Source organism: Labeo rohita, chromosome 4 (assembly GCF_022985175.1).
Source record: "Labeo rohita strain BAU-BD-2019 chromosome 4, IGBB_LRoh.1.0, whole genome shotgun sequence".
Lineage (NCBI taxonomy): Eukaryota > Metazoa > Chordata > Actinopteri > Cypriniformes > Cyprinidae > Labeo > Labeo rohita.
This window is the reverse complement of record NC_066872.1, coordinates 45,122,538-45,148,870: the sequence shown is the minus strand read 5'-3', so window position 1 is coordinate 45,148,870 and position 26,333 is coordinate 45,122,538. Positions and strand designations below refer to the sequence as shown.

The window sequence follows — 26,333 nt, the reverse complement described above, 5'->3', positions numbered from 1 at the left end:
ATGAAAAAATGAAAAAACAACTTTAACATGATTTAGATGTATTTATTTATTTTTATAGCCTGTGCAGTAACAGAACATACTTCAAACTTTGCTGAGTTGAAAAGAAATACATTTTTATGTCTGTAATATAAATTTAGCAAGTCTAAACGCCCTACTGTGGTGAACTGCGTGAATTATACTGTTGATAATTATTTCTACAGTTATAAGGCGCCCTCCTGTGGTGAAATATGTGAATTACACTGCTGATTCTTTTCTTTGAAGCTATAACTGAAATAAGAGAAATATTACTTAATCAGTTGTTTATTTAATACCTTGTTCATTACCTTGAGAAGGTGTGAAATGAACTCCGTTTTATTTAGTAAAAATGTATTTTTACATTTGTGACACATTAGTGATAAATTTCGCGTTTAATCGCCCTCCAGTGGTAATCGCGTGAATTACACGGCTGCAGCTGCTAAATCTTAAACCAGAAGAAAACGTTGCATTAAATTATTTTACATTGATTCACATTCATTTATTATTTAGCGAGCGCCATCCAGTGGTGAACAGCGTGAATTATACTGTTGATAATTATTTCTACAGTTGTAAGGCTAATCAGAGGAAAATTTCGCGTGAATTACATGGCTGCATCTTATTTCTGTTGCTAAAACTTAATTCAGAAGCCAAAATTATTTTACATTGATTCCCATTTGTTTATTAATTTTTGTTTACCTTGTGCAGCAATAAAACATCCGACAAACTGTCTATTTTTGATGAGTTAAGCAGAAATAATTATGAGCGAGTCCCTCCTGTGGTAAAGTTTGTAAATTACACTGCTGCTATTTCAGCTATAACTCGAGTTAAAGATTACATTTACATTTAACATTGATTCAAAAAAAAAAATTTAAATAAATTAGTGTTTATCCTGTGCGTTTTTTAAAAGAAGAAATATTTTGTTGGATCTATAATTTGATGAAAACTGTGACAGAAATCCTTGTATGAACTAAATAATTCTTTTTTAAAATTTAAATTATACATAAAAACAATAATACATAAAAAAGGGTAATTCAACTGAACGTAACCAACCACGCCCTCCTGTGGTGAATTGTGTGAATTACATTGCTGATAGCTTCTTTCTCGAGTTAGAATAAAACCTTGTATTTAATTATTTTAGATTGATTTAATACATACATATAACAAATTAACTCCCTTATATGCAGCAGAAATATATTTTCAAATTTGTGGCATGCATTAGTGACAAATTTCGAGTTTAAGTGTGGTGTATTATGTGAATTACACAGCTGCAACTTATTTCTATTGCTATTTTTGTTTACCCTGCACAGCAATAAAACATCTGGCAAATTGCCTATTTTGTTGAGTTCAGTAGAAATACATTATTATGACTAATATAAATTTAGCAAGTCTGAGCGCCGTCTTGTGGTGAAATTTGTGAATTGCACTGCTGCTACTTTCCTCTAAAGCTGTAGCTCGAATAAGAGTAAAACATGGCACTAAATGATTTTGCCCAGACTTAATAAACTGTTGATGACCAGATGCATGTAAAAAAAAAATCTGGCAAATTATCTAGAAATGCTATATCGGTAATACGCATAAAATCCGCGTCTGAACTTACACAGGTGTTAATTATTTCTACAGTTATAACGCGAGTGAGAGGAAAACCTTATATTGAATTATTTTCTATTGATTTAGTATTTATTAATACCTTGCTCATCACCTTGTCAAACAGCAAAACTTGTCAAAAATATATTTTACATATGTAATATACATTTAAATTTCGAGTGCCCTCACTGTGGTGAATTGGGTGAAGTACATCAATGCAACGTGTTTCTACTGTTAAAACTCAAGCTAACCTTGTATTAAATGTTTTTGCAATGATTCGGATTATAAATGAATGTTTATTCTGCGCAGTGAATTCTTATTATTGAAAAACTAATAAACTAATACATATATTTTTAAAACATGCCAAGAACTGGAATTGTGTGAATTACATTGCTGCTACTTTAGCTATAACTCGAGGAAATTTTACATTATTTCACACGGATCCGAATTTATTTAATAAACTGCTTATTATCTTGTGTGTCAACAAAGCATCTCATTGTTTTTTGTTTTTTTTGTTTTTTTGTTTTGTTTTTTAGAAGAAATAAACTGTTAGATCTATAATTTGAGGAAAAAAATATGACAGAAATTATTGTTTGGACTATATCATTCTTTTTAATTTAGATTCTAATAATACTATTAATATCAATAGTATTATTGCGTTCTAACTCCCATTTGTTAAAATAAATAATACATTAAAAAATAAAAAATAAGAAAGAAAGAAAATAGGCACGTCAACTGAACTTGACCGCCCTCCTGTGGTGAACGAGGAAATGTGATAAATTCTTGATGATCATATTTAGCCAAATAAATAAATAAATAAATAAATAAATAAATAAATAAATGTATTGTTTTACCAAAAAAATTACTAATTTTCTTAAGTAGAAATGTACTATGTTTGAATATATTTAAACTTTCGAGATATGTATACGTCTGAGCGCCCTCCAGTGGTGAAGTGTAGGAATAACACTAATGCAATTTATTACTGTCGACATAAATCTTGCAATAAATTATTTTGCAGTTATTAAATGGATTTTAAACTGTTGACGACCATGTGTATAAATAAAACAAAAATTTAAATTCGAGTCCGACTGTCCTCCTGTGGTGAACTGTGAGTTACATTGCTACTACTGCTGTATCTTTGCTATAAATAATTTTCTATTGATTGTATTAATTAATTTATTAAAATATATATTGTATTCTCTTTTATTACACTCTCCAACGACAAAAATCAAATATATAAAAATAAATTATAACCTCCAAAAGCACGGAAGCTGAACGACCGAGGCGGTAATGACGCACACCTGCCGGAAATTAGCCGCATCATTCACAGGTATATAAAGCAGCGACGGATTCAGTTTTAGGACAGCAACCTCTCAGATTGGAAACGGTCCGTGTTTTAGTAATCCCAATCAGTTATTCTGAATTTACTTGTTTCGCAGGCTCGTGCCTTATTCCTCCTGCCACAATGGAACAACCTGATGAGTTAACGTGGCCTACTAAAATTTTAATGCAATATTACACACCGTGTGTGTCTTTCTAATCAAACACACCTGATTCAGTTCATCTTAATGATCATGTATTATGTCTGAAATGTTTAGGTATATCCACGTAGTTTAAAATGGCTTATTAATCAAATCTGATCACATTTCTGAGTGTCAGTATGAGTTAATTTATATTTCAAGAGTCACCAAAACATCCTATAAGCCCAGACATTATTCACACGTTTCCCCTTGCACATATCCGTAGGTAATATCTGTATATAGATTATTTTTTTATGTGCTTCAGGCACATATATATGCATTTTATTTTTATACATTTTAATTTCCATTCCTGCTGAACTCGACATGCATTTATTTTTATTCCTGCCAAGACTCTTACACCGTCTATTGTCGAGCGGAAGTAGAACTGCACTTCCGTTTCTACCATAAAAGTCCTATTATAGCGCCAACATTCATTAACTGCATAAATGTAATAATTTGACTACAAACTCGTGGATGTCAGTCATAAGTTATTATTATTATATATTTTTTTTAATCTTTGATTTTAACAGCAAAGCAGCATCTACCAATTTCAGTCAACTTAAAATAAGGAAAGGAAGATAAAATCTAATTTATGATTTTTTGGTGCACCGTTTTAACCTTATTAATAATGTAAGATCGGCACACCATTTGTAGGGTAAATGTGCTAGACTTCCGGCTTCTGTCCAATTAACTTACTATTAATTACACTATTAGAGTTCTTTTTGTTGCTTAATATTGCAATCTGGTATTTCTTGCATTCATTTTATATTATTTCTTATATATACTGTTTTGTAGCGCAAAAAGTTTAACGTTTACTGGTACCACTTGAGTTGGAAATCTCACATTCACAGGAAATAGATTTGTGTGTTGCAAAATAAGGTGGTTATTTTGTGCAGCTCTTTTGCACCTTAGTTTCTCTATATGTATGTGTGTATATTTTTCTCTATGTACTCTGATTCATAAAAAAACCTGGAACAATTCAACCCATTGGAGGGGTTCCAAGAAAAAAAAAAAAAACATCAACAGTATGTCAAAAATGTTCAGTCTTTTATTTAAAAACTATAAACAGTCACCAAAGTAAATGAAGCCAATCTATATCAGACTGTTAGATATATGTATCATCGCACACCCTACAGACACTGCAGAAATGGTGAGGGGGGAGGGAGGGGGGTAAGGGGTCATGACCCCGCTGGGATGCTAACACAACAGGCAGTAATAAATGTTACACAACACACAGCAGAGAGGACAGCCTGGGGTCCGGGAGCCGGAATGTGGCGTGGTCGTAAGAATGGATGACAAAAAACAAAACAAAAAAAAGAAAAAAAAAAAAAAAAAAAAAAATGCAAAATAGCACAATAAAATTCCACACTATATTAAGATAGAAAAAAGGTCTGGAGGAAAATATCATACCTGCACGGAAAGCAAAGGACACAGGAGAAAACCTGTATAAAACTCCATGTATTTAAACCAATTTACAAATACAAAAAGAATCACGTACGGGCGGTCGGGCTCGTACTCTGACGCTTACAGTGAATACAGGTTGAGGGGAATACCTTCAATATGTTTTTGTCTCTTCTACAAAATGACATATGATATATTATTTCATACTCTTTCAGCCAGCAAAATGAGTTCTACAAGTTATAATAGTACAAAAAAGGGGAGAAAAACAAAACAAAACAAAACAAAACAAAAAAAAAAAAAAAAAAAAAAAAATCACAGTTCCACAAAGAAAAACCTGTAGCCCTCCGCCAGCCCTCCCAAAACTTTACAGCATCAGTACCTTCGCAGAATATTTACAGGGTTTAAGTACATTCATCCACTGCTGAGTATAGAATCACATCTCATACGAGTAACCAAGGGTTGAAATAAAAAAACGTGAATCTGAACCTACTAACGTAATGCTTCTGATACCAGTGGGCAGCAGCGGCATGAAGGAGGGTGATTTAACTTTATATCTATTCACAAATATTTACACAATTTTTTTTCTCATTTACTCATATTGGTATTTATTTCAATAATAAATAAGTGAAAATATAATCGGCTCAAGTAAGAAAAACCAAGCTATCAAGTTATAAAGAAAAAACAAAATCTAGCCACACCTCTGCCGCCCCGCACCGTTGTCCACTTGCCCCGCCCACAGAATCCCCCCGCGCTCCTCCGGGACTATAAAAATGTGCTCGTCGGGCCAGGCGTGAAGAGGCGGTTAGAAGAGTGAAATGGGCGCTGGTTTCTGAGTGGCTGGTGGAAGACCCGTGGCAGTTTGTAAGGGAGGTGGTGGAGAGGGACTGGGTGGAATGGAGAGAGAGAGAGAGAGAGAGAGAGAGAGAGAGAGACAGAGAGAGACAGAGAGAGAGAGAGAGAGAGAGAGACGTGTGGGAGGGGGGTTTAGGGAGACGAACGGGAACGTTTTCGCCCCACGACCCAACAACGCTGGCGACCTGTGTGGCAGCAGAATGGGGAAATGGGCTTTTCGTCTCCTTTCAGAAGGTTTTTGGGTTGAGCTGAGCTCAGGCCTGCAGAGAGCGTGTGAGTTCGTAAAGGCATTTCGCGAGCGTGGTGGAGACCTCCATAGTGCTCAGCGCCAGCACAGAGAGATGATTTTCATGCCGCCTTACCAACCTGAACACAAACACAGAACAGACAGAGAGTGAAGTCTATGTTGTTGATATATATTTTTATAAAAACATGCTGGAACAGATAAATCCCAAAAAGCCACATTTCAGCCCACAATATTTATTTACTATTATTGGTTCACATTAATAACAACAATAACAGTATTAATAATTACTACTACTAATAATGTAGTAGAATACAGAAACTGTAAAAATGGTACTCTAATTTTCATTCCTGCAAGGCACATTTTTTTGTAGTGTAGTCTATACTCAAAAAATTCGTAGAAATGTAACGATTAAATTATCTAAAAATGTACTGATTTTCAAAAACTTTTCAGTATGCTATTATATTTAGATGAATGTTTTAAAGAAATATAAAGAAAGGTAAATAACTAAAATAATTTTTTGCATTGTTAAATTTGACAATTAAAAATTGCTTACATCAACCTTGATTTATTTATTTCTTTTTTACAGAAATGGAAATCAAAAAAAAAGAAAAAAGAAAGAAAAAAAAGAAATGTTTCTCAGATTTTCATTACTGCAATGTAGAATTTTTTTGTACTGTACTTTGTACCCTAACCCTACAAAAAAAAAAAAAAAAAAAAAAAAAAGAGACATTGTTGTCAAATTATTTAAAAAAATTATAATAAAATAATAATAATAATAATAATAATAATAATAATAATAATAATAATAATAATAATGATGATAATGTCTTATAAAATGACTCCACACATTTCTTTTAAACATTGTCAAGAACATTTTGATTATACATTAACTTTTGATTAATTTTATGCCACAAATTAGAAATCTTTCAACAACAACTAGACTGAAAAGATTTACTTACTTCCGTCCACAATCCGAGTACTTGGCGATGCTCTTTAACGTTAAGGCAGCAGTTAGTCTAATGTGTTTGGTCATTGGTCCCTCTTTATCGTCCTGAGCATGAAAAAAAAACAAATAAAACATTTTAAGCTTTACACGTCTATAAAGAGCAGAACTATGATTGTTTACATGACGTAATACTGACTGTGAAGTCCCTGAACACCAGGTTCCGCGAGCCCCTGCGTAAAGCCATCAGAGCTGCACTGGGGTGGTTGACGAGCGCTTTCTGTGGTCTGGGAGGAGGCGGAGGACTGCTGACTGCCGCTGGAGGAGACCTGCATATCAACACAGTGACAATCTCCATCACAATCATATACAACCATAAGCCAGCATGAGCTAAACAAGTCATACACACTTGGAAGTGTTGGGGTTGCTGCCTTGCGTTTGCTCCTCTAGTTTGAGTGCAGCTATGAGCGCTTCCCTCGAGCAGTGTTTATCCTGCAAAACACACACACACACTCTGATTGGTCAAACATACATATATACGGCCAGCAGAGATCAATGCCATTACCACTACATTACTAGAAAAAGAGAAAGATGGGATCTTGCCTGCAGATGCGTGATAAAGGATAGTCTCTGGCGAGGAAAAGGTTCACAGCCCTCCCATAGGCACTGCCCTGGGTACATGTCTTTACTGCCATGATAGGTAGCTGCATGGTAAAACACCTGTGATGGCGTGTCAAACCACCTGAAACAGCACGTTAAAATTAGCAGAAACCAACATTTTCAAGAACAGCACCTATAAAGCAAAGCACATCACGTGCGTCCTCACCGTTTGCATGCCTGCCAAAGACATTTGAAGTTCTGTCCAGGTTTACGTGCTTGATCTGGAGAGAGGGCAGGTGCTGGAGAACTCCGATTGGTTGCCTGTGCAGCTGGATCCACTGGAGGCGGAGTCTGCACTGACACAGGCTGCTGCACATAGGAATAATCAATTAATTTTTTAAGAAATAAAGTAAGAAATAAAAAAAATAAAAAAAGGTGACAATCATCTTTCTTTCTTACACTTACTAAACTCAGAATAAAAGGCATACATATAATTCTATATCCAGTTGAAGAGTGATGTTTGTGTTTTCTTTGACTACTGGACAATTGGAGGTGTGGCCTTTGTCATTATTAACAACTCTTGACGAGTTGTTTTAAATTTGTAGATACTCGCACATTTTGTAAGCCTGACTGACTGAAATGTTGAAAATAAGTGCATAATTATCCAAGTTTGAGTAGTGTGTGGGATTAATGCATTTTTAATTCAAGCTTATCAAGAGCAATAATTTTTTTCCAGTCCAAAAACAACAGAAAAACTAAGAATTATTATTTAAGAATTGTTGCATAATTCAATTGCAAGTTGATTGATTCATTTCTGCAATGTGAAAAAGAAAATCTCTGGCATTACAGAAATTTTTGAGGTTGACTGTATATGACTGATATGATTAATTGATGTCAGTTCACAGTTCACATGGAAATAAATCATCTTCAATAAATGAACATCTAACAAGCACCTAAAACAGACAAGTAACTAAACTTGTTTCAGATTAAGACACTACAGTTCAATAGCGTAAACATTTACAGATGTACTCACAATGAAGAATCACAGTAGACAGTAAGACAACTATTTTCTATTACTAGCTTTCTAAAATGTTAAATACACAATGATAAATTAAATATGTACTAATTAAATGCCTAATTAAATGTGCACTGATTTGCATAATTTTCCAGCAAAGAAAACTATATACCAGATAAGGCCATGTTCAAAATTCTTATTTCAATCCATTGACACTGTAGAGTTAAAGTAGTAAAGGTTTCTGCAGAGAGCAATTTGGATTTCTCCTTCTATCACTCCATTAATCTAATCTACATTAATCTAATGAACAAATTATTCGCCTGATTTAAGTGTTACATAGATCAAGAATGATATATTAAACACAACAGCAAAAATCTCAGACAGGAATAAAACTGTAAAGTGTAGTTTATGTATGTGCTGAAAAAAAACATACAGCTTTTAAAGATATGTACTGTAACTGAACAGATGTATGTAGATACAGTGTAATAAACACTTAAACATGCATTTAGGATGCTTTTGTTCCACTAGTTTAAAAGACGACAAGTTATGGAAGCAATAGTGCATGAAAAAGCAACAGTTTTGTCTATAGTTAATCCCAGAAAAAAACAAGTATTATGTTGTAAACGGCACCATTCTGTAATCATAAATCAAAAGGCATTACCTGAGCATTGGTTTCAGGAAGCGGCGAGGGCACACTTGGTCTCTGCTGCGCTGCATTCTCTATTGCTACTTTTGCTACTGTGCTTGGGTCTGCGCCTGCCGGCACGGCCACCATAGTGGCGCTGTTGCCGGCATTGTTGGGGTCGCTGATGGTCACTATCCGTACGCCCATTTTGGTGGGGATTCCAGAGGTACCTCTGTCCCCGTCCTCCAGCGGTCTCTTCAGCGGCCGGCTCTCCGAGGTGCCGTTAGTGGGAGGCAGCGGGGGAGCCGGGGGTGGCGGCTCGGAAACGGGCGGAGGTGGGGAGTGGTTATGAGGTGGGTGCTGTTGCCTCAGGCCCAATGTCTCTGAGCTGGGGCCATTGGAGATCTCAGCGCCGTGGCTGGGCCCATTGGCCAGGCGTTCGGCCTGCTCTGCTTTGGCAGTGTCCTGCTGAGGAGCAGCAAGAGAGTCCGTGAGGCCGAAAGCCCCGTGCCCTTTCTGAGGCGACAACACCTCGCCGTTCCCCATGTGTTTGGAAGCCTTGTGATTTGGAATGTTTTTGCTCGGGTGGGTGGCGTCCGATCGGTCAAAGTCGCACACCCCGTTTACCATTAGCTTTTTAGGGTCAGAGGGCGTCTGTTTCCCAGGGCCACCGCTGTCGCCACCTTGCGCCGCAGGGCCATTCAGCGCCTCGGCTTGGCTGTTCCCTGAGTGGTATGGAGGTAGACTCGAGTCAAACTTCCTCCCGTTGAGCAGCTTGGCCGCAGGTCCATCCACCTCTGCGGATTCACCGTTGCTGGCTTTGGCCGAACCATCGGTGACGGAGTTGTTCTCCATGACCTCGATCTTGCGCTCGTGGATATGCAGCCCCGTGGCGTCCTTAGCCTCCTCCTCCTTTTGGCAGATGATTTTGTCACCTCTGAAAGGTGGAATGGGCGTGGCTCCCGCAATTGGCAGAGGCGGAGTCAACTGCAGGCCGATCGTGGGCGGGGTCTGCGCTCCCTGGCCAGGGAAGCCAGAGTTTGGCACTACTGTGAAGGTAACTTGGTTGCTAGGGGTAGCCTGCAGAAGGGTGCCAGGGGTGGAGGTGGAAATGATCTGCCCTGGGAGGATGGAGATGGGAACGGCACCGGTCGCCTGCAAGGGGCTCTGCATAAGTTGCACGTTCAACTGCGGTTGAGATGGCACCGGACCGCTGTTGGTCACCTGGTATACGACTTGTGGGCTCGGCGCCCTGGTGCTCGCAGGAGCGGGAACTTGTGGCGCAGGGAGTATGAGTTTTCCGCCCGGGGTGGAAGGACCGCGTTTCGGAAGCAGTAACTGTTTGATCAGACTGGATTCTGTGGAGGTAGGCTGGGCTGGGGGTGGAGGAGGGGGCGGAGTCTGCTGAAATTGCCGCTTGACGGACAGCATGTGGCTGACCGTGTTGGGCGGGGCTTGCTGCACGGGGGCAGGGTTGGGGATTGGTGCATTTGGGGAAGCAGGAGACTGCGTGGGCTGCGGCTGGATGGTTTGAGGATTGGGGTTGGTCAGTACGATTTGATGGATAGCTGGGGCGAATGCGGTGTTGGGTTGCTGATTCTGACTGACGATGACTAAGCTTTGCTGTTGCGGTTGCTGCTGTTGAGGTTGAGGCTGTGGCGACTGCGCTTGCGGTGCAGGTTTGGGGGCGATATTCTGAAACGAGACGCGGTTGCTAGTCACGCCTGAGACAGTCACGACCTGCCCTGTCATCAGCGAAGTACAAGGTGCACTGACATACTGAGGCGGCGCAAGCACCACAGCCTCTTGGGAAGGGGCACCTTGCTGTCCCTGAGGGGCTTGCAGGCGCTGTTGGGCCACCGAAGGACAAACACCTTGCACTCGACCGGTAAATACGTGTCCCTGGGCCGGCGGCCCCTGCTGGATCAGTGTAACGGGAGCGTGATGGAGCAGGGGCTGCTGGGTAGGCGAACCGCTGTGGTTGGGAACAGCAGGTGCAGCAGTGGCTGTGGGGATGGAGCTCTGGATCATGGCTGTTTTGAGAATGTCATTGGGTCGAATGGGAACTGGGGCAGTGGCGGGAGGGCAGGGGGGAGGAAGTGCAGCTTGTCCTGGCGGGTTCATGGGGAGTCGTGGAACAGTCGGGGCTGGCGCAGGAGCACTGGGAGCGTTGGCGTGCGACGTTCCGTGCATGGTGAAGGCCACCTGTGGTGCTGCCTGGCCGGCAGTAAGGCTTGGTGCTGGTGCCCGGACAAGCTGCCCTCCCACACCAAGAGGCAGCACTGCGTGGACAAACGAGAAGAACAATTCAGCTATAAATGCGACTAGCATATCACATTGCTCAGTGTGGGCTTTTGTTTTATTCTTACGCCCGAGTAAATTAAATCTGGTGTTCAAGTTCAGCACTGCACAACGAGGTTAACTAGTGTCTTATGATTTTCATAATGCAAAACATGGACGGAATTGCAGAATCCAATCATAAAATGGAATATGCTGCATAAAGAATTTGGCAAAGTTGGATAAAAAAATAAAAATATTGTTGCACACTCATTCAAGTCACAATGCAAAAAGCCTGCTTTATCTGAAAGTATAATTAATATAAAATATATTATTAATAATAACAATACAGTTTATTAATAATAATAAAAAAAACAATAAGGATTAACATACAATAACACAAATTTTCCATCTATGTTTTAAACCCTTGTTGAGCAGCAATTAGTTTGCCAAAAGAAAAAGTGATAGGAACCATTTTATTTTATTTACAAAGATTAACTAAATTGTTAGTGTTATGCATCCATAACTTTCAAGTTTCATAATAAATGTGTATTAAATTATAAAACAAAGAATCCAGAAATGCTGTGTTGTCTGCTTTAATTTTCCTAAAAAAAATTGTTAAATTCAATTAATGTGTAATTTTGATTAAAACATTTTTGAAAGTTTTTAAAGAAAAAAAAAAATAAAAAGGGAAAATAGAATATGAAAAAAGGAATGAAACAGAACTTTGGAAAAAATAATACAGATTTCATAGGGCCCTAGGTTAATATTCTTATTCACATATTTACAAGGTTATTAAACTTAAATTGTCGTCTGACGTCTTCTGAAACCATTTTCCTTAAGACATTGGAAAGAAATACACTGTGTGAAAGTTTGTGACTGTACAAAAATATAAGTACGAAACATTTAAACCAGTTAAAATGGGCTTTTAACCAGGGTTTAAAAAGCTTAAACCCAAGATCAAGTGTAGTGTGAAACATGCATCTCTACCTGACTGGGGCTGAGGGGTTTCTGAGGGAGCTTCATGTTTGGGAACTGGTGCAGGACTGGCCTGCTGCTGCTGTTGCTGCTGCTGATAATAAAGCTGGACGGGAAGAGGAATCGGCCTCTTCCGCACACCAACCACATGGATTTGAGCCTGCCCACTCAGCCGTGTGTCCTCCACACGCTTCACCGTGTGATTAGGAAACAACGTCCTAAGAAAAACACGCACAGCGTTGAGCTTCAGCATTCAACATCTATCATTTGGGACAGCACAGAGACAACTTCACAACATCTGCCCATCAGTTCCCTTAATCTCACCTCAGGCATTTGTAGAAGTTATTGGATGTTAACACGCCACCTCGTGCCATCTTGCTGCAGGTCGCCAGATATTCAGAGTACATCTCAGAGCGAGAAACCGATCCATCTGGATGAACCTCAAAATGAGCATTTAGCCTACCAAGAGCAGAGCGCATTCATAAAAAAAAATTAGAAAATATAACAGATTTAAAAATGCAAAAAGGAAAGACGTTAAGTCTTACCACTGAGTCGTGAATTTCTCTCCATCTACTTCTACAATCCCAGGCGGAGGCGTAGACTGCACAGGCGCCCTGTTCACTAAAAACAAACCCAAACACACTGTAAATACAAGTTACATGAACTCTTTCCTCATTAATTATCCATTTCAACTGTTTGATACAGATTTTTACCTTAAGACTTAAAGCAGTAGTAGCCAAAACAACATCGGTGATTATCTTCTATTTTGTGATATTACTCATTATCATAAACGTTGATGAGGGAATCTACGTTTTATCATAACAGCACAACAACAACAAAATTTCCAAGACTTTTTGGAGGTAAAAGTAAAACATGCATATATAAGTTTGGGGGTCAATAATTTAACTATATGTACTTACTATAAGGTCAGGATGAGGGTTTGGTTTAGGGCTTGTATGTAATTGTGTGCAATTTATTATTATTACTATAGTAAATACATGCAAATGTACAACAAGGACACTGTGAAACAAAGTGAAATAAACTGCATTTTGCATGCATCCTATCTTGCAGTTATCTTGTGTGTTATTAAAAGAAAAAGTACTTTTGCGATACTTGAATATGTAATTTTGTACATTTCTAGTACACACAAAAACAGAGAGCGGATGCAGAGGACACTTACGAGCACCAGGAGTGCCTTGCGTAGGTGGGGGAACATGCTCTACAAGCTGCGGCCGAACCTCTGAGACCTGACTGCTAGAGGCCTGATGCTCGATGAGTTTTACTGCCGTCAGGGCGTCCGGTCCAAACGTGTGCAAGTCCACTGACACCAACCGCACTAGAAGATCTGACATAAGCATACAAACCATGTCAGTTCACTCCTCCTAATGGTTAGTGGTACACCAAAACTCACAACGCATCTATTTTAGCATATATATGGATAAGCTACAACAGGGAAACATGTCAGCTGTGTGAAAAAATTCAGATTTCCTGATTTTAATCAACCTTTATTTTGATGAACTACTATAATTTCTGGCACATCACGACTGACGGTAAGCTGAATGTGTTTCCTGTATTTATCAGGTAAACGTGTACCTATGCTTCTCTCCACGGAGGAGATTTTAGAGCATGTGATTTCCCCAAGCTCGGCCAGCTGGTACAGGACCTCCAGCGCAGAGATGACCAGCATGACGTCCGGCAGCGTCAGGAGGGCAATGACTTCTCGGTACGACTCCTGATCCACATACTCGCAAATCAGAACGCCGTTATCCTCCACTTTGCTGAGGTTCCCGAGAATTTCCATGGCTGTAGGAGGCAATGGAAATAATTAGCAATTCTCACAGAAAACCACAAGTTCTTACTGCATGAACAGTTCACCCAAAAAGATGCTTACCCCTCATTTTGAGAAAACGATCCCGTGACAATAAACACTTTGTGATGGTGTGAAACATCAGATGCGTCGTTCGGAAATCAACTGGATCCAACTGAAGCTGAAAAAGAACAAACAGCTAAGTTTATCAAATGATACAAACAGCCAACAGAACCTAACATGGAGCCTTTAGAATGCAGCAGGGATGACATTATTGTAGGCCAAAACCTGAAAACAAGAATTTGCGCACTTTCGGGTACCATCGTCCTAAAGTCAATAGGTTTTTGGTTGCTTGAAATAAGGTCTGTGGTGAATACAAGCTCACAATATTTTGCCATTTTATTTTAAGACATAAAATACATTAGTAATACCCCCTTTTGAACTTTATTTAAATGTTTGACTGGTCCCGAAATAGCCAAGAAGTGGCTAAATGGGAGTATAGAGGTTGTTGGAACACTAAATGTCATCACACTGAACAGATAAACTCCTGTACTCACTAGTACAGTTTCACAATTTTTAATTGTGCTCTTGCAAACTACTCAAACTTTCAGGAAAATGTTTTTAAATTAAGACAGTGAAGATAAAGAGCTTATCTATGGTGACACTGAAGTCGTGTGATCACAGTGTAGACTGAAGATTGTGTTTAGGTCTTAAGTTGTGTTCATTTGGTAATATTTTATTATTGATGAACAAAATGTGTAAGCTGGTTGGTGTTTTAATGTCATGCCAGCCTCTATGGCTATTTCCACGGTGAGAAACAAGTTGAAATGTCATAAAAGAGCAATTTAAAAATCTATGTGTTTGCTTTAGACAAAAACACTAAAATGGATTTACCATACAAACCGTACAAAATTTCTTTGAGGATGTTTGCTGCATAATACAATTTCCTAAGAAATATTAAATCACAAAATGTTTAAGAATCATAAACTTTTATTGGTCACAAAGCTTATTTTCTGCCATATTCCAAAAGTGAAAAATCTGACTGGATTTTTGTCGAAGTAATCAGGGTGATGCAAACTTCCATGTTGGCCGACAAAAATTCATCACTGCAGCATTCTATACAGGTCTTGTAAATGGTGAACTCTAACCTCTCCGGCGACGTTGCCGAGCGTGTCGAGACCCAGCTGCCGCAGCTGGACAAAGGTGCAGTGTGCACACAGTAAGAGGAAGCGCAGACATGTGCGATTAGCTGCCAGGAGTTTGATGTTGGCCTCCTCGAAGGACAAGTTCCTCAGAATCATTGCCACCTGCAACACCCGCTGGCCCTCGACGTCTCCGATGCCCACGGCACGTGCCGGGTGGAAGAGAGGAGTGCAGACGTCCCTCGTCTCCAATCCATCTGGGGAAAAAAAAAAAAAAAAAAAAAACCACCACACAATAAACACTTAGTGTGAAGTAATGCTCTGTTAAAACATAATCGACTTATCAAATCGAAACTACACTTCATTTAATGTCTTCACCACATCAAAAGAAACGAAAGTAGCCAGGACGTAAACAACCACATACTTTGGGGTGTGCAGCTCTTGTCTGAGATGAGATCTTTGACTTCATTGTCTTCAATGACATCTTTCCAAAACTTTGAAGACAAGAAAGAGTTAAGAGCACAAGAACATAAACCATGCAAGAAAAAGTCAACTCGACTTGACTTTTTTCTTACCCTCACAAAGTCTCGTGATGTTTTCTCCTGCCAGTCTGTCCCAAATAGAGCAGAAAAGCTGCCTAATGCTGAAAGACAAAAACACACATAACGTTAGCACATGTATGCAGCTCCCAAACACAAATACTTTAGTAACCACAGTTTTAAACGCACAGTCGTCAAAGACTCCCGCGTGTGCCAGCAGCAGCGTGATGAGTTTGGGCTCTTTTTCTAGCTGCATGGCGTGCTTGCTCTCATTGGACAGGAGCGTGCACACGTTAATGGCGAAGTCCACCTCATTCGGGAGCCCAGACAGGAGAGACAGCACCAGTTTGTTGTAATCGGATGGAGGGACGAAATCCGTCGACAGCCCATAGCTTTGGCGGAGATAGTCTGTCAAAAGGAGGATAAGCAAAAGATAAATTGTTTATGTTTCTACAGATTTCCTGAAGAAACTGTGACTGGCCATGTGCCTGGGAGGTGGTTTGAGACTCATAAGCCTTCACACGTGCCAAGTTATTTACTAAACTTCTCTCCTCCCAAAAAGATCTACATCAGCCTATACAAGACCCTATGAAATATTGATTGCACTTGACTTTACAATACTATACTTATTGAAGAAGTAAAAATACTGGGTAATAACTAGGCACCAACCCTGAACTTACCCACAAACCCAGCCTTAACCAATGTAGCTACCTTATATTACTCAGTTCAGTGTTCCTAGATAATTACATTTGTAAGTGCACGTGCACACACTGTAAAATAAAGTGCAACCTTTATATGAAATTTTAAAGATCAAAAGAGATGTCTGATCAATTTAATTAATACAATAACAAAAAAGTGGCCTATGAAACGTTTAAATTTTTTTTTTCTGAAATTCTGGCGTCGGTTTTAATTTTTCTGGATTCTGTGCTTTAGAGTTTAATATAAATATATTATGAAAAACTGTTGTGAAGTCAAAACTAATGCATAAAACTTTCACTATTTATTATTTTTGCCATATCAGCAAAGACTACATTCATGGCAAACTCAAGAATAACAACATTTCATACAGCCTTAATAGTAATGCTTCATATAAAATGTACACAATTTACCAATATTATTCTCACAATCAAAAATGTATATAAAAAAAAATATATATATATATATATGCAATCTTTCCAATTATACTTAATATAATTTTTAAGATAAGATAATTTTTTTAATGTCCATTTAATGTAATTTAAGTAAATAAATTTTTAAAAATTTAAAAACAAAAAATAAATAAATAAATAAAAAAAAGGAGGTTTGTTAAAAATTAAAACATGGATGAAAAATGTTTGTTATTGTGTGATATCCCTTCAGAAAATAATGTTTTAATAACTAAACTGTTATTATTATTACTATTTTGAGAAGTACAATGTACTATACCAGTGGTTCTCAATTCCAGTCCTGGTGTACCACTGCATTTTGTATGTCTTCCTCAGATCATTAGCTCGTTAGGAGGCAGATTCATTAACTGAACTGAGTGTGTCTGATGAGAGACATACAAAACAGTGGTACCCTAGGACTTGAATTGAGAAGCCCTGTACTATACAATAGTAATATGTGTCATTTTTTTTTCAAATTAAACCAAACTTATTTTGGCGGGTTGTCATTAAAGATTTTGCACGTGCAAAGATTTCGCCATTTTTATGTATCTGATGATAGTTGAATCAAATGGAATGGTAAAATGCTGGTGAATTGACTCTCACAGCAGCTCTGGAAATGAAGATCATGTGTTCATATCCTCATATAGTAAGACTAAAACCTACCCCAATCCTTATGTAAAGGGAAATCTCATCTGTCTCTCTTAAAGGAGTGCAGTGGAGGAGTACTATTTCCTTCATGGCATTAAGAGTTTTCACAGGTGCAGCTCCAACACACACTAACCCTTTGAGCCAGCTGTGTGTGTGTGTGTGTGTGTGTGTGTTTTCAGAGAAGCAGAAAAGAGCTCATCTGTACCCGATACAGTGTGTTGCTGGTAGTTGTATGACGTGGGTATTGCACCAATCGGAAGCAAAGGTTTAGGATTCCCTGGTTGCTCCTCCTCATCTTCCTCTCCAAAGTGATGCACCTTTTCATACTTCTCTAAATAGCTGCAGAGAGACCAGAAAAAGACATCAGCACACAGAATGACAGGCAGATAGATATACACTCATGATCCCAAGGGAAATTTAAGAGACGTGCAGATTTAAACATCCAGACACATTTATTCACTGACCGGTGAGCACCTGTTTAAAAGATCGAGTAGTAATAATATTATCACATTTCATAGCATGTTTTGAAAGAGCAGACATCGGTTTCTGTATTTAGACGACTGTTTGGAGGAATAACATGCGGATGTTGTTCATTTCCATGAGCAAAACACACACACAAACCTGCGTGCCTCAGGGACTAAGAAAATCCATTCTCATTTTAGTTGCTACAGTTTTTTTTAAATGGTTGATGCCAATAAAACATATTTAGAAAGTAGACGGGCTAATTGGTAATTTAATAACCATACATAGAATACAATTTAATAACAGTAAATGAGACACAAATCTGCTTAAAGGAATAATATTTTAGCCAGAAGACACAATGTAAAAACGTCTAATGATCAATTTGTTTCTAACAAACATGCAGCTTTTGGCTTCTTAATATTAACCGATATTAACTGATGGACTGGAGTAGCATGGATTATAAGGTTTTTATCAGCTCTTTAGACTTGCACCCATTCACTGCAGTGGATCCACTGGTGAGCAAGTGATGCAATGCTAAATTTCTCCAAATCTCATGAAGAAACAAACTTATCTACATCTTGGATGGCACATGGGTAAGCACATTTTCTGTGCCAATTTTCCCAAGATAACTGCACACCTTACCATATCACACAACTCCGTAGCCTCACATACCAAGATGACCAGAAAGCTCAAGTGGTTTAATCCAGAGAATCAGGGATCAACCGTATTGTGATAGTAATATTCACAGTCCTGCTTCGTGTGAGTATGACTCATGAGTGGTTCCCTCAACTGAATGAGCTTTCACTTACACACACACACACCTCCCACGTGCTACAATACAAACACTATAAATAGATATCTGCACGCTATAAACACTAGAAAACAACACACTGTACTGGACACAAACAGTGTGGACCGACATTTACTCAGTGGACTGTGTAATTGTAGGGTTTTAATTAGTGATAGTTGATATCATGGAACAAGATTACCAGCAGATAACCAGATCCACTCTCTCCTTTTTTAAACATCAATTTCTTTTATTGGATCTATGTGAATTTTACACAAAAACTTGTTTGCTGCAATTAAAGGGATAGTCCACCCAAAAAAACGAAACTTGTGTCATTTACTTTCGTGTGCTTCCAAACCTGTATGAACACAAAATTAAAATATTTTGACGATTGTTGGTAACTAAATGGTTTCAGTTCCCTTTGTCTTTCACTGTTTTTTTTGTGTCAATATAATAAAAGCCAATGGGAACAGAAACTGTTCAGTTACCAACATTCTTCAAAATAACTTAACATTCAAGTCATACAAGTTTGGAAACAAAGGTGAGAAAATTCTCTTTTTTTGGTAAACTATCCCGTTAAATTGTATTTACACACACATATTCACCAACTGCAACTCTGCTTTTAGATATCAGTATTAATGAAAAATTAATAGATGAATCAAAAAATGTAATGTTGATTGTCTCAGGTTGGTCAGCATATGAGCTCAGACAAACCAAGAGCTGATTACAGACTGATGTTTCTTGGGACACTAAATGAGGACCTTCTGAAATCATCTGGTTTATGTATAATTTAAGTCAGGGGCACTCAGTCCTCTTCCTGGAGTTCTACCTTTCTGCAAAGTTTATCTCCAACACTAATCAAATACACCTGAACAGCTAATGAAAACCTTCAGCAGCACTCAATTACAAACAGATGTTAAATGAAGGCAGATCTCCAGCAACCATTTCTTTCTTTTTTATTCATAAAGCTAAAAGGTAAAAAACACAGCCTCTGCTGTCCAAACCGGAGATGTAAATACAGAAATGAAGCTGACTGATGAGGAACTATGGCATCCAGTCAGCACTCACGTGAACGGCCCCATTTCTGAGGGCCAGACAGAGAATTACTGCCCTCTACTGGAGACACAGAAGAAAAAGGTCAAGTTTCACCTGCAGGAGAAGTTGAATATATGAATTGTGTCTAGTAGAAAATCAAATAAGATTAGAGACAACAGTTATACAAATACCTCAAACAGAATTAAAACTGAGCATATGCAATGCAGCTCCACAATATTACAGTAAAAACTAAACCAAAGCAGCGCAGGTTGGGGATAAACTAAAAAAGGTTCAAAAAATTTCTAATATGAATACTTTATCATAACATGACTGTGAGGTTCTACATATTGAGTTTAACTTTTGCATTTAAATAAGGCCAAATTGAAAGCAGACTGACCAAAAACACATCCGAGAACAACGGCTGTCTGGCCAGACGGCTTCACTCATACACGAACAGAATAATGAAATTGTATTTCATGCGTTCAGGCAATTTGCATTTGAGGTTCATTTGCATGCAATTTACAGAGTTAGTGATGTTCAATCTGCAAATAAACTGATTCACAAAGCATTCACAGATCAATTAACTATAGGTGGAACTTAATTTGAGAGAAAATAGCATGACAGAACTATAAAGATCACGACATGAGATGCTTATTTGAAGTGAACATTTGGTTACACTTTTTTTAAGGTGTTCTTAGTACAGTAAAATTACACAACTAAGTACTGAGTTATGTTGATTAACAATGTGCTTACTTTAGGGTTAGTTACTTCAATTATACACAATTTACTGTTATTAGTTTAGTGAGTACATGCAACATGTAACAAGGACACTATAAAATATAGCATTACTCCAAAAAAACAAACAAGTAAGTGTTCACAGGAACATTTAACAAGTCAAATAAATCAATAAATTGACATGAACTGATTCATCAGATTTGCTAATAAGAAACAGTGAATGAATGATTGGTCTCAGAAAACAAGAACCACATCACACACGCTCTGATACGCGTGCATAAAAAAAATAAAACTGCCCTGTCTTTAAAAACTGACTATTTGCCAATTAAGACATTAACATGTGTTGTTTAGCTGCTCTCCCCTCTTTAGTTGGCAGACAGAGTGCCTGACTGCAGATGCCACATTTAAATGACTCATTTCACATGCTCCGATCGGTGCCGAGCGGTTCAGCGGTAAGTGCATCACACCACAAACCCAAAGACCTAAGTTCAAATCCCTTGCCAGCTCTTCCTCAGCTGCGATGGTATAAACACACAACGAATTCCTCTTTTCGGCGTTAGCGATAAGAGTTAGACTAATGGAGACACCTGTTCTTCTGCAATCCATCAAACGAGTGCAAATGAAATCCTTCATTTTTGTCTGAAGACTCACTCTGGTGTTAGCTGAGAAAACGGGACATTTTGGAGCCAGCGAGCGCTCGTCAGTCTGTGTGGTGCGAGTGAGTCGGACTAAGTGAGATCCGATAGAAATGAGGATCTGCTAAACCAAGATCTTCTGAATCCCTCTGGCTGCGGAAAGGCCTGCAGGACTTTCCTTGTGTGACGTGTGTAGGACGCTGCCGAGGTTTTCCACAGCTTTGAGATAAACCTTGAAACGAATTTCTTGAAAAAGTCTTTGTAATTTACAATTGTATTTAAAAGCATTCTACCATCCTGATCCAATCAAAACACCTGCAGCTCAAATCACATTACTAGCTCTGAGTGTTTACTGATATAGTGTCACACAAACAGGCATATCCCGTAATGCTGCCAAAAACATCCAGAGATTTTGTCTTGTTTGATGTTGCAAAAAAAAAAAAGATTCCTCATCACAGGTACTGGATTTCCTCTGAGCAATCATGTCTGTCTAAACTCTTTGGCTTCACTTCCATCGAGCGCTTCAAACTCCCTGAGAGACGGATACACCTCAACATGACACAAACCTCTCCAGGATTTCAAAAACAACCGGCGTTACATCAGAATTGAGCAGCACTAAATCCTTTGATTATGAAAATAAAACCCAAAGAGAGACACCATGCCTAATAAAAATACGCACATGCTACAAATAAAACCAGTTAAAGCTCATGCAGTCTCTCCATGGAGCACTAATTTTGTCCTTCATATGGCGCTCTCATGAGAAAGACACACAGGAGAATGTCGTTTTGCATCCCTCGCCGTTCTGAGCTCTCGTCGCCGACAAACAACCTCTCTTGCGATGACTGTGAGGACGGTAAAAGAGACTATGCAGAATGGTAATTACATTTAGTCCGTTGCATGGCAGGTGTACGTCTCCTTCTCACGGCCCACACAGCCTAAACACTCCCCGCTGCCAAGTCTGTCTGTCTCACCCCCCCCCATAACCTACTAAACTAGAGAGAAACGCACGTGGAAAACCAGCAGCCGCACTCACTTTAGAGCACACAGCAGTGCTACAGCCGTACACTCCTCACTTCTGATACTACAAATACATAAAAACAGGAAGATTTTACATGTGTTACGGCTGGTGAAATGGTGGTTTATACACAAATTAACCGTGTGCATGTTGTAAAACACAATTAACCACAGACGTAAACACGCAGATAACAACCTAGAAAGGACAAAACATGTTCTATGAAGCAAAATAAAGCAACAGTTGGAAGTCGGAACATGCCAACACAGATCCAAAACAATCATCCACCACTGTAAAGTTTCCGGTCTCTTATTTAAATATACAGGATGCAGCAAATGCATGTTGTGAAATTTACTTAAGAAATACTTATCAAACCAGATAAATGACAATAACCCTCCCTACAAAATAAAAGACTCATATGCAAGTGACCAAAAAACAGGTCTAAAACAACCCTCTAACCTCCTGGTTTACATTTTAAAATCCTTCTATATAAAAACACTTGTAATACTGCATTAGAACATTTTATAGAGAACCATGTTTAAAACTCAATAAGAGGTGAAAAACTAAGGCCTCGTCTATAGTTTTTGTATGTTGTTGGATGTTGTGAAGCTTTTTTTTTTTTTTTTTTTTACAAATACTAAAAAAAATAAATAAATAAATAAAACCACAAAAACTTCCTTCAAAACAAAATACTCCTAAAGGCCGACGCAAGTGAAAGATGCATTCTTAAGTGACCCAAATGCAAGTCAAAAATAGCCATTTAACCACAATAAAACTCCTGATTTATATTTTAGAATCCTTTATTAAAACACAAGTAATGCTGCATTAGAACACTTTATAGAAAACATAAAAGCTGAAATTAAAATAAGGGTAAAAACCATCTAAACTGAACCTTATTGTGTCCTGTTGAAATATACAAAACCTGCCATGAAAACTAAACACTTCAGAGCAACTGCCAGATGCATCCACTCCACAATTCAAATGCAAGTCCAGAAGTACAATTTACCACTGTGAAACTCCGTGATTTAGGTTGCTTTTGCTACATAATATTGCGTTAGCAACACAAACAAGAGCTGAAATTAAAAACACTGTAAAAAGTCTCCTTATTGCAGTCAGCAACATGAACATACGATCCTCCAAAACACACGCTTCTGAGTCAGAACCGAGCCGCATATTTGAGTGCATCAGAGCAGAGAAGCGCCTGTAAACATTGAGCACATGTGCTGGAGTTGATCAGAGAGACAAACTGAATAAGAAAGACTCACCGAAGGTAGTACTGTTTCAAAACAAAAGCAGCATTCGAGCAACTCCTGGGGAAATTGAATTCCTCGCTCAGTTCGGCCCACTGGTTCTTGTCGGACACCTGTAGGGTGATGAGACAGGTGAGAGGGGTTCGGTTCAGATGCAGGACCGTGTGTGTGAGATTGTCTGTGTGTGTATGTGTGTGCATGCTAACTCCCATTAGCACTCCGGCTAACTTACACTTTCCCATGCGAAATGAATAAATCAAACCAGTAGCCGGGAAACAAGGTGCTCCGAGGCGAACCCGTCCGAGCCCACCGGACGCCCGCGTCCGGACCGTGGATCTGGCGCGGTTTGCGGCTGTATTTACAGCGCGGAGTACACAGGCCTGTGTGCGGCCTACAGTCGCTCAATCCTCCGCCACACGAGAGGGATAAAGCCGCTGGTGTACACGGCGGGTCCGGACGGGGTTCGGTGCCTCAGCCTCGGTCCGGGTAATCGATGTAAAAGCCGCCCGGTAATTTTGAAGTGAGTGTGTGTGAAAGAGTGTGTGCGCGTCCGGGGCCAATACACACACACTCACATACACTCACTCTCTCACTCACATACATACACTTACACAGGCCGATGCACGGCAGAACCGCAGATAGATCCGCCGAACCGGGCTGGGGAGTTGAGGTGGAAGAGTGTGTGTGAGATGAGAAATGTTAAGTTTGGTGTGTGTGAGGAACTTACCTTCGCGAAGCCCCCTAAAGACACCACTCTCATATACAGAGCGCCCAGGTCCAGCTCCTTCCCACCCACCACGGGAACCTTTTTAAACGGAGATCTGTGGAGAAAAACAGCCGAATGAACACCCGAGAGCCGTCCGGACCCCCTCACGCTCCCAGCGCGGGTCACCCAAGTTATAATAAGAGCGAAATTCCCGCTCACCCTCTGCTGTGGTGAAATTGCCGCAGCTCGTCCAGGAAAGCCTGTCCTTTCCTCCGCTGCTCGGGGAGGTTTTTCCCCGTCGAGTTCGCCATCGTTTCGGTGAAATTCGGTCAAACCCCCGGCTCAGATTCGGTTCCTAAGAGTCCGGGGATCCCATGCTCCGGTCCGCTCCGCTCCGGCGCGGCTGCGTGTTTGAAAAGTTAAAGAAATGACGGAGGATGAGAGTGGAGAAACCCGCTCCAACGGCAGCCCGAACAGCCCGCGAACCCGAGCGAGCTCAGTCCAACGGCACCGCGGCACCACTCATGGCTGCACGGGGAAACAACGGTACCGGCTGCGCTTGTGTTGGGGTTTGGAGTGGGTTTTTTGACAGTGCGGGACGGACGCGGCTCCGGTTTAATCGCGCACACTGTGAAGCGGCAGCGGGATCCAGTTCAGACAAAAAGACCCGAGGCCGCGCGGCTCCGCGGCGCCCCCCAGCAGGCAAGCGTAGGTACTACAACCGCCACAGCGCCGCTCATGAACAATAGACGGAGCTCACTGAAGCAAAGGGGGAGTCGCGAAACTCCGCCAGACCGTTAAAAACGGAAGCCAGCCATGAGCGTTGGTTGGGGGAAGGGAACTGTCAGCTTACACTAGCATCATGAAAAGAATAAAACTTGAGTCAAACAAAGTGTTTGCTGTTTTCTATCCACAAACAACTGTGAGAAAGAACTTTAAATAAACATATTTTCAATATATGTTTTTTTAAAAACAAAGTCATGTGTCATTTGGACTACTATCCACCAACTGAGTTTCGCTTTGTGCTAATATACTTTTATATTCTATATTTTTCACAGTGACTTAAGAACCCCTGAAATGTAAAACCGAAAGCCTTGCTGTCAGTCACAAAGCACCGCATACCTGGCATCGAGCGCTGTTCAGAAATAAACGTTAATAGCTTAAGTTAAATCGTGCTGCCTGCAGTTAAAGGAGTACAATCTGCGCTTTGTTGCAGCGAACGGACAGTCATTTACTCCCGGTCCCTTGTAATAACCGCCGGGCGGATATAAACGACACGGGGTGACTACATTCAACCATTACACGCACCCCTCTCGCAAGTTATTCTGCCACAAAATGGCGGAGCTCGACGCGAAAGACCCCATTTTGTCAAGCAGACGATAAGAACAGTTCAAGGAAGCGGAGTTTTGTATTTTTAAAGCTATTTCCAGCGAGTTTGGGATGCGTTTTGCTGCGCGCTCTGATATGTTGAGCCGACGCGCGGCAGAGTGGAGAATAATGTCCGCGCGCTCTGGGTTTGACGCAGCTCGAGCGCTGCGCGAGTGAAGCCACACGAATATATACTTATCGAGCTAGATTAGATTTATATCATATTTTAGATAACACGTAATAAACTTGATGGGGAATCATTTTATCTACAGTCTGGAAGATCTTTGACTGTTTAATATTCTGGTTAGTTAGATTTGTAAACCTAGTTTGTGTTCATTTACTTGTATGTATTTCATTTACTTTCCGTATTTTAATATCTAAAGTTGTGTACTGTAAAGTTCTATGTTTATATGTGTTAAGAAATGCAGCTGGTTATGTGTGTATAGCTGTACAAACCATGCATTTATGTACCGGATTCTCACTGTGATGGAAAACCTGAAAATATCAAAAGGTCTGGGTTTAGAAATGCGATGGAAATTGTTAAATATGATCAGTATCTCATGCTCTTTTTAAATGCAATCTCTTTAAAACGATTGTGCAAAAATCCTTGGACATAAATCAGGAAGGACTGGAAAAGTCACGAGGGAACCATGCAAACACTGAATATAGCCATGAAGACTGAAGGGAAAGATTCAGTTTACATGCAGCTTTACTTCAGCAACTAAAAACCTGCATCATCAGAGTAGTTATTAGACATAAGCTACTCTACCAGATTGTCCACCTAATCTGTTTTAATATTAGTCTATCATCTGATGGATACACGAGCAAAAAAAAATATATCTATAAACAATCTTTGCTAATCTCATACAACCACAGATATTAAGTAGCATATGAAGGATTTTAAGGCGGAAAAACAAGCTTTAAGTAGCCGGATATGATCAATATAAGTTGGTAGAATGCGCCATCTTGTGGTTAAGAAAGATCTAAGATGTTTTGTATTAAATG

General features: G+C 39.5%; 1 protein-coding gene across 2 annotated transcripts; it reads right to left on the bottom strand.

The window, feature by feature from the left end:
- Positions 1-4,156: 4,156 nt before the first annotated feature.
- Positions 4,157-24,767, bottom strand: arid2 (AT rich interactive domain 2 (ARID, RFX-like)). 2 transcript variants are annotated; one of them, XM_051106927.1, is made up of 21 exons: positions 24,180-24,767; positions 23,982-24,075; positions 23,270-23,367; positions 17,544-17,677; positions 15,735-15,953; positions 15,582-15,649; positions 15,431-15,500; positions 15,013-15,263; positions 13,949-14,045; positions 13,651-13,860; positions 13,238-13,402; positions 12,603-12,678; positions 12,382-12,516; positions 12,070-12,275; positions 8,839-11,084; positions 7,389-7,531; positions 7,166-7,304; positions 6,972-7,054; positions 6,762-6,891; positions 6,579-6,670; positions 4,157-5,738 (listed from the first exon to the last, which is right to left on the bottom strand). In XM_051106927.1, exons 1-21 carry the CDS (start codon positions 24,269-24,271, stop codon positions 5,627-5,629), a joined length of 4,860 nt encoding a protein of 1,619 aa, XP_050962884.1. In that variant the 5' UTR covers positions 24,272-24,767; the 3' UTR covers positions 4,157-5,626. The 2 variants fall into 2 exon arrangements, with proteins under 2 accessions (XP_050962884.1, XP_050962885.1); XM_051106928.1 differs by having other exon boundaries at positions 7,389-7,528.
- Positions 24,768-26,333: the final 1,566 nt, after the last annotated feature.